This window comes from Cariama cristata, unplaced genomic scaffold (assembly GCF_000690535.1).
Source record: "Cariama cristata isolate BGI_N322 unplaced genomic scaffold, ASM69053v1 scaffold40916, whole genome shotgun sequence".
In the NCBI taxonomy this organism is placed as follows: domain Eukaryota; kingdom Metazoa; phylum Chordata; class Aves; order Cariamiformes; family Cariamidae; genus Cariama; species Cariama cristata.
The window spans coordinates 1-12,463 of record NW_009622260.1 but is presented as its reverse complement, the minus strand read 5'-3'; the positions used below and the strand labels follow the sequence as shown (position 1 = coordinate 12,463).

The following is a 12,463-nucleotide window of genomic DNA, read 5'->3' as shown; positions in this document are numbered from 1 at the left end:
CTGTGATGCAGGTAAAGAAGTGCTTCTCTCCCACTTTAGACTATTTTTAATCCCATTCATACGCCTCAGGTACCGAAATGCCTCTGTGCGGCTCTGCAGGGAGGCACAAGCAGCTACATCTGAATCTGGATGTGAGAAGTCAGGCCTGAAGCCACCTTGGCTCTTTACAAAACACACGGCTGTCTGGAGGGGATGGGCTCCACCTGAGGTCTCCCTGTGTGAACTCGCAGCATCACTACTTGCTTCAGACCTCCTCAAGGCTTGGATCTCTTCTTGGAAGATTTGACCTTTTTCCTGCTGCTGTACTTCCTCAGTGCTGCAGAACTGGCTCACTAATGAGGGCGCTAATAAGTGGCTTTGCTTACTTCTGCTGCTAAAAGCCACAGCACAGCACATCCAGTATATTTCTGCCTATCCTTGCCCTCCCTCCTATTATCACCAGTGGCTCTAAAATAATCTGTGACCCCTTAATAACCACCCAGAGACAATAACCAATGCTGGCCGCAGCAGAATGGGAATCCTCTCCTCTCCTGCAGCTGTACTGATGTGCTCCTCTCTCCCTCCTCTCTTCCTTGCTTTTACTTGAAGCGTGGCAGGATGACATTTGCCCCACAGCTCTTTGGGACCATGGCCAAGGCTTCCAGTGAAGAACACTACATACGAAGGAGAGACCGACATCTGCACAGAGTTTTGAAAGCTCTGAATATATGAAAGCAACAGCAACATCACAGTACACACAGTGATCTGTAAACTCAGCCTCTGCCCAACTTAGGTCTCGGGAGTTCAGCCACTCTCTGAGCCTTGTTAAATTCAAGGTAACCTTAACAAAGTTTTACTTTAACAGTAAGTTCAAGGTAACGCAGTCCAAATCTGAAAGTTTTCAACCACAGCTCAAGAAACATCAGTGCTTCCCAGACTGTTTTTTGGAAGACTTTCCACCCAGCCCTGTTTCAGTCACACTGATAAGGGTCAGGGTAATGAGGCAGAAAATAAAGCAGCTACTTGGAGGATGATACTCCTTCTGTCTCCAGGCAAAAAGAACCCCAAACCGTAGAGATCCAGCTGACAGTTCTTGACCAGTGCTTGCAATACAATCCATGGACTAAACCAATCTAAGCAGGCTGTGCAGATGTAGCTAGGTGCATTCAACAATGCAGCATTTCTAAGGAAACCTGGAAGGGACTCTCACCCTTCTGAGACCAAAAGCTTTTGTACTCAAGAACAACCACCTTCCAGGGGCAAGATGCAAACTGCTCTTGCAGAAAGCTGGTCATACCCAGCTGCAAAGGTTTGTGCCCTGCTGATTCTTCCTGCAGGATGTCAATGCTAAATCCAGTGCAAACACATGCCCAGCCTGTGCCAAGTAGCTCAGCACTGCATATACAGGCATATGACAAAAACACTTCTTTCCCCCCCTGCCCCTTCATCTGAGATGCAAGGGGCAGGTGAAAAAAAAAGGGACTGGGTTGGAGGAGGGGGGGGAAAGCCTTAGAATAACCACCCAGTACTCAGCCTTTCAGGTAAAAGAATGACTGACCCTTTGTACCAAAACAAAAACATGTGCTATTCAAGCCACAGGCAAAAAAAAGAAAAAAAATATCTACTTTATTCTTTCCTGCTAGCCCAGCTCACAGCCACAGTAAGGAATAAAATAGAGTCAGGTGATAACTCTTCACTTACCGTAAGCGATGTGAAGGTCATACACATCCCACCAAAGCCATTCAGAGCCAGTGCAATGAATATCAGCACAGACAGAGCTGAAACAATAAAAAAACTGCCCTTAGCTTTTACTGGGGTGGAGAGGGAAAGGAGACAGAGCCCTGAGGGCTTTGATCCTGACACATAAAAATCTCAAGGGCTCAACACCCTCATGAAATGTCACCCTGTTCCTGACCCAGCACCCATCTCCCCAGCCACACAGAGGGGGAGAGCCAGAGTTCTCCTCCAAGACAGAGCTTAGGATGGGATCACCTCTCTCCAGGATGGAAGGGTTTCTTTTCTGTAATGAACAGACTTACTGATGCAGCTTGTCTGAATGGGTCTTAAAAGGAAGATTTACTTGAAAGAACTGGATTCAAAGTGTCAACTCACTATCTGGTCTTGAGAAGCAAGCTCCAATCTATCCCTGGTGAGAAAGCCAATTACATGTCATGTGCTATTACTTATTTCCCAACCCTGAAAAAGCCATGAACTTGTTTGGAATTGCTCCTTTACAGGACCTGGCCCTGCCCAAAAGCAAAGCTGAGAGACCTGGCTATCTCAGACATTTGGCCCTTGCTGTGCTCACCACTCAGCGTTGTGAAACACCAGCCCTCCCAGAGCCACTTAGCTCCCACGGGCCAGCAGATGCTTGCCTTGTGTCCTCTGCAAGACCCCAGTACAGCACTGGAGGTGTGACAATCTGCAGGTGTGACCGTCAGAGCACGTAGTGCCATGCACACTTGTCTGCTTCCTCCAAAAAACAACCAACCCCAAGCCACAGCCCCAAAGCCCTCCCAGCTCAGCAGAGAAATGCCTACTTACAGTCTGGGTTACTGGCACCATACGCGATCAGCACACAGGACACAGCAAAGCAGGCACTGAAAGGGAACCAAAACCACGAGTTTTACAGACGTAAGTAAATTACACATGCTTTTACCTCCTCAGCACCTCGTTAAGCAAGCGAAGTATAATTTCTGTAAGACGGAGGGAAGCTGGCGATTTGGAAAGAAAAAAAATCCAGGGAAACACCCAAATATTACAGGCAAACCTTGCACAAGGGCTGAGGCAGCAGCCTTTCCTCCCAGTACTGACGCAGCTCTTGCTGGACCCAAATTCCCTACCGGTTTCCCAGCACAGAGCTTTGCCAGCCCTCACCTCAAGAGGACCAAAGACAGCAGCAGCCTTCGTCCTGAGACCCAGCTGTGGTCACAGCACTCACGGCCTTTACCTGCTCCTCTCTGGTAGTGTCTGAGTCAGAGATTTGCCGTGTTTTTTCCCGACTCTGCCTACAGGCCAATTTGCTCTCTGGTACGGTTCAGTGCATTAAAATTCAGCAGTGCTGGGGTCCGCTGTGCCCAACAAGTCGCTAACCCCTACATGCCATGACAGAAGCAGCTAACGACCTCACTATTTGAGGCAGAAAGCAACATACACCACGTGGCAGAAAAGGGCCCTAGAAAAGGCAGGCAGGACGTGTTTATCCCCAAGTCAACTCCCCAGCTTGCAAACGATGATGTAACATCTTGGTTTTGTGCCTCTCAGGACATAGCTCCCAGCTCAAGGAAAAAGCTACCCTCCATGACTCACAAATAACTCTCTTCTTCCTCCAGGCTCCATCTGGCCAGCGAGCACAGAGCAACACTGGAGAGCTGAAGCGTGGACATGGAGTCCCAGGCCCTTCCCTTATGGAGGAATTCGTGTGCTGGCTGAAATCATCCCAGAGCTCCTCCGGTGTCTTGTGCATGGCCAGCAGCTCCCAAGGCTGCAGGGACCCTGCAACATGCACAGCACCCATCTGCCCCTGACAACGTGTGAATTGGCCCCTCAGCCCACCCGGGGAGCCCAGGACACCAACCTGCCAAGCAGCCGCAGCTTGCGAGGGCCGTACTTGTCCATGACAATCCCCAGGGGCAGTGTGATCGCACTGAGCAGGAAGGACCCAATGGTGAAGGCCAAATTCAACATTTCATCCTGGGCATTGCAGGAAGGCCATTTCTGCTCTGAAGCTGTGCTGTTCTCGTGTTCAGGGCTGCCGGTGGCGTTTCCTACACGGGATGACAGAGGATCATCGTTGCATGATGCGTTTGTTAGGATGAGGCTTGCAGCATTGCAGGAAGGAGGGAAGAGAAAAGCCCTGCACACAGGGTGCCACAACACACTAAGCACATCCTCCACACTCCATTTTTTATTATAATCGGTGAGAAATGCAGAAGGGAAAGAAGAGTAGCAGAAGTACAAGGGAAACCTGATGAGCTCAGCTGGGAGCAGGAAAAGGATGCGCAGGCACCCAGGGGACAAGTATCCCAAGCAGCAGCAACCTAAGAACAGAGATTCATTAATTTATGAAAACAACTGTACTGCAAGGCCCTGGCAATTACAGGAGACTAAACCCAGCAGAACTTGAAGGGACTAATACAAAGTAAGGTCCTCCTGATCTACAGCTAGCACGTTCTCACAGATCTTTTCCCTAACTAAACTGAGAGCAATAACTACAGTCAAATCAGTTATCTTGGGTCCAGACACAGGGCTGACAAGGCCTGGCACAGAGCAACAACCTGCTCAAACAAAAAGCTTTCTACCCTCACTGTGGGCATCGGGATGAGGAATGGCAGTAGCCATCCTGCTTCCCAACTGCCCTGGCTCCAAAAAATCCATCCTGGATTTAACTACCCTGTTTCCCGGAAGGCTGACAGCTCACCTGCCTTCTCCATTTGTTAAAGGACTGATACATCTTTAACTTCTGCCCCATAATTAGCATTTTCTATTCTTTCCAAGTGGGTTTAGGCCATACAGATCAATTATATCTCCAGCTTTCTGTTCTTGCCCTTACACGAGGAACTCTGCGTGCAAACTCCCACACTGAACAGAGCCCATGTTGTGTAACAGAGACAGAAACAGGACAGTTTAATTAAAAAAAAAAAAAGGTAAGAAGTTCCCTTTTCTTTACAGCATCAGTTTTACCGCCTCATGTCAGTTCTGCTCCTGCTACAAGCCCATCCCAAGGTGGCTTACAACTCCTCATGCAAGCACATGTGCCTTTAGACTTTCATTAACCCAGAGCTCCAAGTGTGCTCCACCTCTGCTTCTCCCAACACTTATCTGACTTAAGTAAACTTTGCTGGTATGACAAAGCACTTGCTTTCTTACTGCTGCCGCAAGCCAGTGACATAAAATGCTGTCCTCCATATTTAATAATTCATCTGACAAAGTTCAATATTAACGGAGGAATAGAGGGAGAAGTCACCTTCATAACCATCCACATGAAGCAAGACTAGAGATTCCCAGGCAGCCCTGGTTAGTTAGTTCATTAGCAGGAACCCCTGACATAGAAGTGACTTCACATTCACTGCTTGGTTCGGCTCATGGAGGAGATCCCCTTGGCTGCTCTTGCCCTCCCTGTGTCTCCGGAGATCACACAGCCCTATCTTGCAACTCCTTCCCTTCTACCCAAGCCTCAGCACCATTACAGTTACTGGTTTCACCTGGTTCTCCTAGCTGGTCAGAACAACCCTCCCAGCTTTGTGTCCACTGCAAACAAATCACGCTCCACCTTCCAGACATCAGGTATTAGCAGGAATTCAGACTCTGCTATCTGAGTCTTACAAGCCACCTGCAAACCTTCCTCTGTCCCATTCCAGCACTCCAGGGAGGGCACACGACATTTCTCTCCATTTACACTGCTCTCACCAACACCTTTACTAAGATGGTCTCAAACTGCCTGTGGGCAGCGATGATTGTTTGTTCCTTCCCTCTGCCATGTGCTCCTGATTGATAACTTAATCTATCCCTTCTCTTGCCCTGCTAGTCATGGCTAGCCAGAGTGAAGTGACAGAGATAACCCCAAAAGGCCACATGTCCCATCAGCATCCCTTCTGCAAGGAGGACAGCACTCCAGCCTGAGGGTCCCCAAGTCACATCCTTAGAAATCAGTCCTGGAGAGACTCGGGAGGCTTTCTGCAGTTTTCACACTACGTCTCAATCTTTTTCATCCATCTTTGCCTCACAATCTCCTCTTGGTGGCCCGGGATCTTAAACACTGACTGCTGACAGCATCTCCATGAGGCAGGCACACAGCTTCACCCACAGCATCAAGTTTTTTTGGGCTCTCCACAAAGAAAAATTCATAGGAAACAGATGTGGGTGAAAGGTTAAACTTGGGAAAACAAGGGGTGGGGGGAAATGGTGACAAAGTAGTAGTGGTTTCCCTGTGTCAGCACTCTACAGAGATAGCTCAGTTGTGGAGTGGAAGGGTGGAGGGACCGGGACAGTGCAGTGACCTTATAACTTCTGGCTGCACGTGTTACAAGAGCCTGTCAACCCTCCCCACAAAGAGATCTCGGAACAGAAATATTCAGCATTTAAAGCTGGAGTAGATGAATTGCTCTTAATGTACTGACGTGTGCAGTTGCAACATGACCCCAAGGAGCTCCCACAGCGTACGCCTGCTAGCAGACCCTCCAATGGCATACATGATGAGCAGCAACTCCAGGAGGCGAAGAGGACACAGCTCAAACAGCAAGGAAACTTGGCCCTCTCTGAAGACTTGCTGCAGCCGGGAAGGCTGGGAACAGGGCACCAAACTTCAGTCCCTGCTTGTACCAACCACCTTGTTTACAGCTGCTCATCGCCAGCTCCAAGGAGGGGCCAGGCAACAGCACTATGTGGAAATACAAATGGTTTGTGAAAATAGAAGCAGCCCCTGAGCAACAAGAGAAGATCCACTGAGGCGTAATGGAAATGATTCAAGCAGCCCTTGGCACCCTGACATCCTCTGATCTTTTGAGCCACCTCCATAAATAGAACATTTTGGAGGGGTTGCAGGTGCGTGCAGCATGCACAAGGTCCAGCCAAGAGCCATCTCATTGCAGAGCACAGATTTATGTGCCAGCAGGTCACCAGCACAGGAGAGCTAGCGGCAGCACATGACATGCAGTTAGGAGGAGATTAGTGGGCAGAGAACCTGCCTAACTACTCACCTACCTCATGCACCTGGTTACAGCAAAAAGCAGTTTCCCCTCAATCACAGCTCAGATCCTGTTCCAGATCAGCGCACGCCACACCGCTGGGGAAAGTCTCCTACGTGCCTGGCTCCATCTGCAACAGCGCTTTGGGGAAGGGCTGTCTCTGTGCCAACAGTGGTGCCTTCCCCAAATTCTTCTGCCAAGTCCACCTGCATGCAAGCACGCCAGGTCTGACACACAAGCGTGCCACCCAGGTAAGCCAGCAGCGCGGGCTCAGTCCGTGTATGCTCACCACTGTCAAGCTAGAAGAAGCTGCAAGTCTTTATCAGCAATTACAAGAACATACTGCCTATTTTTACAGCACTCCCCCTACAAGCAGCAGGATTTCTACTGCCCAATTAGTAGTTCAAGTTACTATTTAAAGAATGACAGCTTAGGTGAGAGGAAGGCTGCCTCGGTAATCATTTATGTCAAGCTCATCGCTGGGATTTGTTCAGGCTGTTACTGGAACATTTAAAGCCATCCTTTCTCCCAAATTAAGTGCTGTAGGTTTCATCAGAGGGTCAATCATTAACTGCTCTTTACTGACCTCTTCAAATCCCAGGCACACACCACGTTACCAGAGGAACAAGTCTGGCTTTTTCAAGAGTGGCTGCCACCTGAGATGGCAGAGGGGAGGCTTCCTTTCATCTTCTTTCATGGATCAGACTGAGCCAAGCAGGCAAGACACCCCCAGCCACCCTGGCAGTAGCTGTGGGACACGGCCAGCACAGCCTCACCTTTTTTTTTTTTTTAAAAAAAAAGAAGAAAATAAAAAGGACAGGGAGGAAAAAGGAAAAAAATCAGGGCCAAAGAGTCTGGGAGCATTGGTTAAAAAAAAAAAAATAATCACAGTGAAAGACATGTGCAAACAACTGATCTGCAGCCTGCCCACATAAGAACATGTTTTCTCTTTTCAGAATGGTGTCATACTTCTGGGAACTGGGAGGAGATGTTCTTGCTTTATACCACTGCAAATGCAATTTATTCAAGTTTCCCTCTCTGCCTGTCCATCCACTTGGGTTTCCAGGACCCCCAGCTGATAGCCTCATATAAAACTTAAGCACAGTCTCCGGTTAAACTCCCATTCTCTCCCCAGCCGCGGTTTCATTTTGCAGCAATTCTCACCCAGGGCTAGCACCTTCCCATGCAGCTCTCCGATACGACAGCTGCTAATCAACACAGCGTGTTTCCTGTAGAAATTGAACATTTACCACGTTTACTCTTTTCCTGTTTATAGGGTTACGTGTGCAGCCTTTCCACAAGCCATCATCACGTCTTACCAGCTTGGAAGGGACCTTTAGATTGCAAGTTGCCCCACCACAGACCCCAAATAAATAAAAGCAAAGAGCTGTAAGGCAGCACTTTCCTCCTATGCCCGTGTTAAGGTGCATTAACCTGCTGTAAGTGAATTAGCTTATGGTCTCTTTGGCTTTCTGCAGCCCTGTCTTAGAAGGCGGCCCTCTGTCCAACTGGCTCCTTACATCTGCTCTTTGTGAGCAGATTATCAAGTTCAAGATTTATTTTTTTTTTTAAAACACGTCTCAAATACCCAAGCCTTGAGCTTCCCAATCCCAGTAACATCACAGCAACGCAAGACCCTGAACAGATCGAGTTCCCCAACAGCTGATAATGCCTGAATCCTGATAAATACTGCGGAATCAGCACTTGCACCAAATAAAAGATGCTGTTTCAGTTGGTTAAAGGCCAAGTAGTAGCGTAGTAAAATTAAAATGGGAACAAAGTGCCACTACCAGACTCCTTGTCAGCAAATTTCAAACATACCTCTCAGGATGTGGCCAAACCTGCCGCCCAGAACGGGTACAACCCCCCCACTCAAACCCTGTTGCACAACTGCTTTAAAAATATTTGTTACTTTGATGGGGACTTGTTTCTAGGTGTCCATCTCCACCCTTACGCAACCGAGTTACAAGTCCAGCAGACCCCACAGGTCTGCACGGTGGCTGAGTAAAATCCAATACCAGAAGCCAAGGGCAGGCAGGGAAAAAGCGGAGGGGGGGGTTCAACACGAAGACAAGGAGCCCTTGATGAACTGCAGTCCCTTTCTGGGCAGCTGCTGATACCTTCAGAGAAGAGCCTGCAGAAGGGACAAGGTCTAGTTTTCTTTTTCATTGGAAGGCATCACAAAGTGCAAGAGCTTTTGCTGACAAACGAAAAGCCCTGCCAAGAACCTTTGGCTTATTAGGAAAAATCTTTTTTTGCAATACTTACATGCACACAGCAGCATTAAGAACAAGAAGTGCCCAAAGGCTACTAGTTATAATTTGTTTGCAACAACCTTCCAGCCAAGTACCCACTCAGGGTGCAGGATTCAATAGGTCAGGCCAAGAAAGGCAATCACTGGGACACCCTAATCCCAGCAAAGGTCAAATTCTGCTTGGTGCTGGTCATTCAGTGACCACTGCAGGGCAGCTGCAAGGCAGACTGCTGTCCGCACACTTCCCTACCAAATCGCTGAGATTATTACAATGAGGACAAAAACAGAGAAAGGAGAGTGAGTAAGCATGGATGAAAGAGGAAACACCAGCATAACTGGTCCTTGATGCTCATCACAAGCCATCACTGAGTTCAGCAGTGATGGCCAGATATTTGAGGACAATGAGAACATTTGACTACATAAATTTCTTTTCCAGAATTAAGTTCTTTTGCTTCAGGGCACAGATTGGTCACTGGGAGGAAGAAATTACCCCCCAGGGTAGCAATTTCCCCACAGTTCAAACATTTGCATCTTCCCTGTTGTCTGGGACATGGGCACTCCCACAGGGAGAGCCAGATAAACCACAAATTGGAAAACATAGGTGAGGCGCTAAGGTGAATCTCCCTGATTTGGGACAAAGGCAGATGAACTGAAAGCAATCAAAGCAAAGAGTAGGAGGTGGGCCCCAAGTGAAGCGGGGCTTTTGTCAGCAGGGCACAACTCAGGAAGGAGATAGGAAAACGGCTGCTTTCAGAGACAGTCAGCATTTGCTTATCAACTCTCGTGTGTTTTATCTCAGTGGCAGAAAGCCTACACCCAATAGGTTAAATGAGATCTTACACAGGCCTGTGACAAAGTCACCATGGCTTGATGAGAGGAGAGCAGCCTTGACCAGAAGTCCTGAGGGGTCTCCAGGCACTGAGAACTCCCCCTCACGCAGCCTGGAGCACTACTGGAGACCCAAGTGACAGGGACACGCTTGGAAGCATCACACTACAAGCACAGCATAGGATGGAGATTAAGCAGCCAAGCTACAGCTGGTAGAAGACTCAAACACATGCATGTTTGCCAGGGGCACCAACCCAGGCTCTGCAAGACTGAGGCAGCCACCCACAGGCACACAAAGCAGAAGAGAAGACCGTAACAAGCAACTGATGAATGAGAAAAAAAAAACCAACAAAGTATCATCACAGCTATTCACAGTTACTTTTTGCAGTTACAGTTTCCCCAAATTTCAGATTTCCCCCACTACTCTCAGCCATTACCCACTGAGGGTCCATGCACTTATTTCCAACTCCTTTTCTTCCCCTACTGCTTCCTCCTCCATCCCGCTGCTCACCAGCCCCACATGGGCTGATCCACCTTCTCATCTCATCCACCACCACACATCTCTGGACAGAGCCCAAACACCTAGCTCCTGCCTCTCTTCACTCTGCTATCCCCTTCTCTGAGCACACGCAAAACTTAGGTCACTAAAGCAGCTTTCCAAATCCATACCACACCTTTACTCTCAGGTTCCTTCTAACCACGCCGTCCATCCTACCACACTGTGGGATTCCCCACACCCCAGTTCTCTCCATGCCCAGACTAGGGATATACGTCCACCTATATGTTGTTTTTACCAGGGTTATCCTTCCCACACCACAAAATTGCCTCCTTCCCTGCAAGGCTGTATCTGCAACATGGACATTCACTTCCTCCGGCTGGGCCAGAAAATGGATCTCAGGCCCTCAGAGACACAGCATGGTTTAAGCACATCCTGGCTGTTTGAAGAGGGAGAGGAACAAAACATCACTACCGTTTACTTCTGCAACTTCTCCTCAACAGCAGCACTGTTGTCACCCTTATTGTCACCCACACTCTCTTCTTTCCTACCACTAAGGAATGCGTGCCTATAGTTTCCTCCTACAAACTCAGGACACCCTTCCCACAAATCATCTTCCAGCACCCACTGAGCCTTCCCTTGCAGAGATAAGCCAGGCCACCATGCAGAGGAAGAACTCATGACCAAGCAGAAAAGGTTGTCCAGAAAACCTTTACCTAATCTTTAAGGCTTCTTTTCCAATCACTCCGCAAAGCAACAGCAACTACAGGCACATTACACCATCACAAGGATGCCATTCGTTTTGGAAAGGAGCACACATCCCTTCCTTCTACCCCAGCCCTACTCTGACCAGTTCCACACCACCCTGAGACAGGGAACCAGCAAACCTCAGCAGCAACTTCTTCACACAAGTCTCCAGAGCATCCTTACCTGACTCGTGGCACAGGTAGGAATAAAACCCTTCTGCTTTCAGCATGATGAGGAGGGACCCCCAGCCCAGCAGGACAGCAGAGAAGAGCAGGTTCTCAATGATGGCTGTGAATGCCATCCACCAGCGCCGGCGATGGGCTGTAGCAAGCGTGGGTGCCATTGCTGCGTGGGAAGATGGCCTCGTTCAGAGTCTCAACCTGCAGGGACCAGAACAACATCCAGTGAGTCCACAGGTACAGCTTATGCTGCTCAAAGAGTGCAAAAAAAAGCATGGTTTAAGAAGAGATCTCTCTCCTGGAACGCAGGCAAACCTGCCTGCTGAATGTAAGGCACTCAAGTGTAAAACTCGTTTTTGCAGGTACCAGCTTGCCAAGTTACCCAGAGGGATGGGGGAGCACAGGTGCCCTCGGAGCAGCCCCTCCAGTGCACACACCATGCAACAGAGGAGCGTTCAAGGACTCTGTTCCACTTCCCGAGCAACAGGTATGAAAATGCAGCAAATACCAACTGCCCAGAGCCCACTCCCTCATCACCTGTACAGGGCAGCCGACCCATTTGTAAAGCAGCGAGGAAACACTTCCCAGAGCTTCAGCCAGCACCCCAATCTCCCAGCTGCTTGCAGGCAGAGGCTGGGACCGGGGAGGGAGCCCCACAGCCCTAACAGTGGCTTTAGTGACCCACCAGGTCTGCTCTGCCCCACGTAGGAGCACAGATCTGCTCATGGGTCCTATATATGCAGTTTATACCACAGCTGGCTAATCAAGGAGCACTTTTTGCTAACTGCCAGACCACCCAGCTGGGAGACAAGATGGGTCACATCCTGCCCCATCCTGGCTGTGCAGACAGCCAGGTGAACTGGCCAGGACGGCACGTGTTGCTCCACCTCAGCACACCGGCATCCCTGGGCTGCCCCACAGATGCTGCAGCCGGATTAACTGTCTCCAGCTCCACCTGTCCCAGTCCCTATGGCCCACGAGTGTCCCTATGGCCCATGAGTGCCAGATTTGGCAGCTGACCTGGCTGGCCAAGGGGCTGCTCCGGGGAGCCCTGAGGTGCACAGCACCAGGGCCAACCCTTGGTCATAAGGCAGGTGGCCATTTTAGAGAAGCTGAGCCTTTTCCCAGCCCAGAGCACAGGCCGATCAGGCACGACAGGGAAATCAGCTGGCTGCACACCACAGCCCTAGGCAGTTTCTCAGGACTCTCCATAGGGCCGAGACCCCAGCTCTGGGTTGCTTTAGTGGGGTGAGGGTCTGGCCCTGCTCCCTGCAAGGGTACCCGGAGGACAGGG

General features: G+C 49.5%; 1 protein-coding gene across 1 annotated transcript; it reads right to left on the bottom strand.

The window, feature by feature from the left end:
- Positions 1-1,680: 1,680 nt before the first annotated feature.
- Positions 1,681-11,376, bottom strand: LOC104163309 (large neutral amino acids transporter small subunit 4-like; the record flags this gene model as incomplete). Its single annotated transcript, XM_009702271.1, has 4 exons — positions 11,174-11,376; positions 3,557-3,746; positions 2,524-2,579; positions 1,681-1,757 (listed from the first exon to the last, which is right to left on the bottom strand). Coding segments are annotated over exons 1-4 (483 nt in total), but the record flags the coding sequence as incomplete, so codon positions are not given.
- Positions 11,377-12,463: the final 1,087 nt, after the last annotated feature.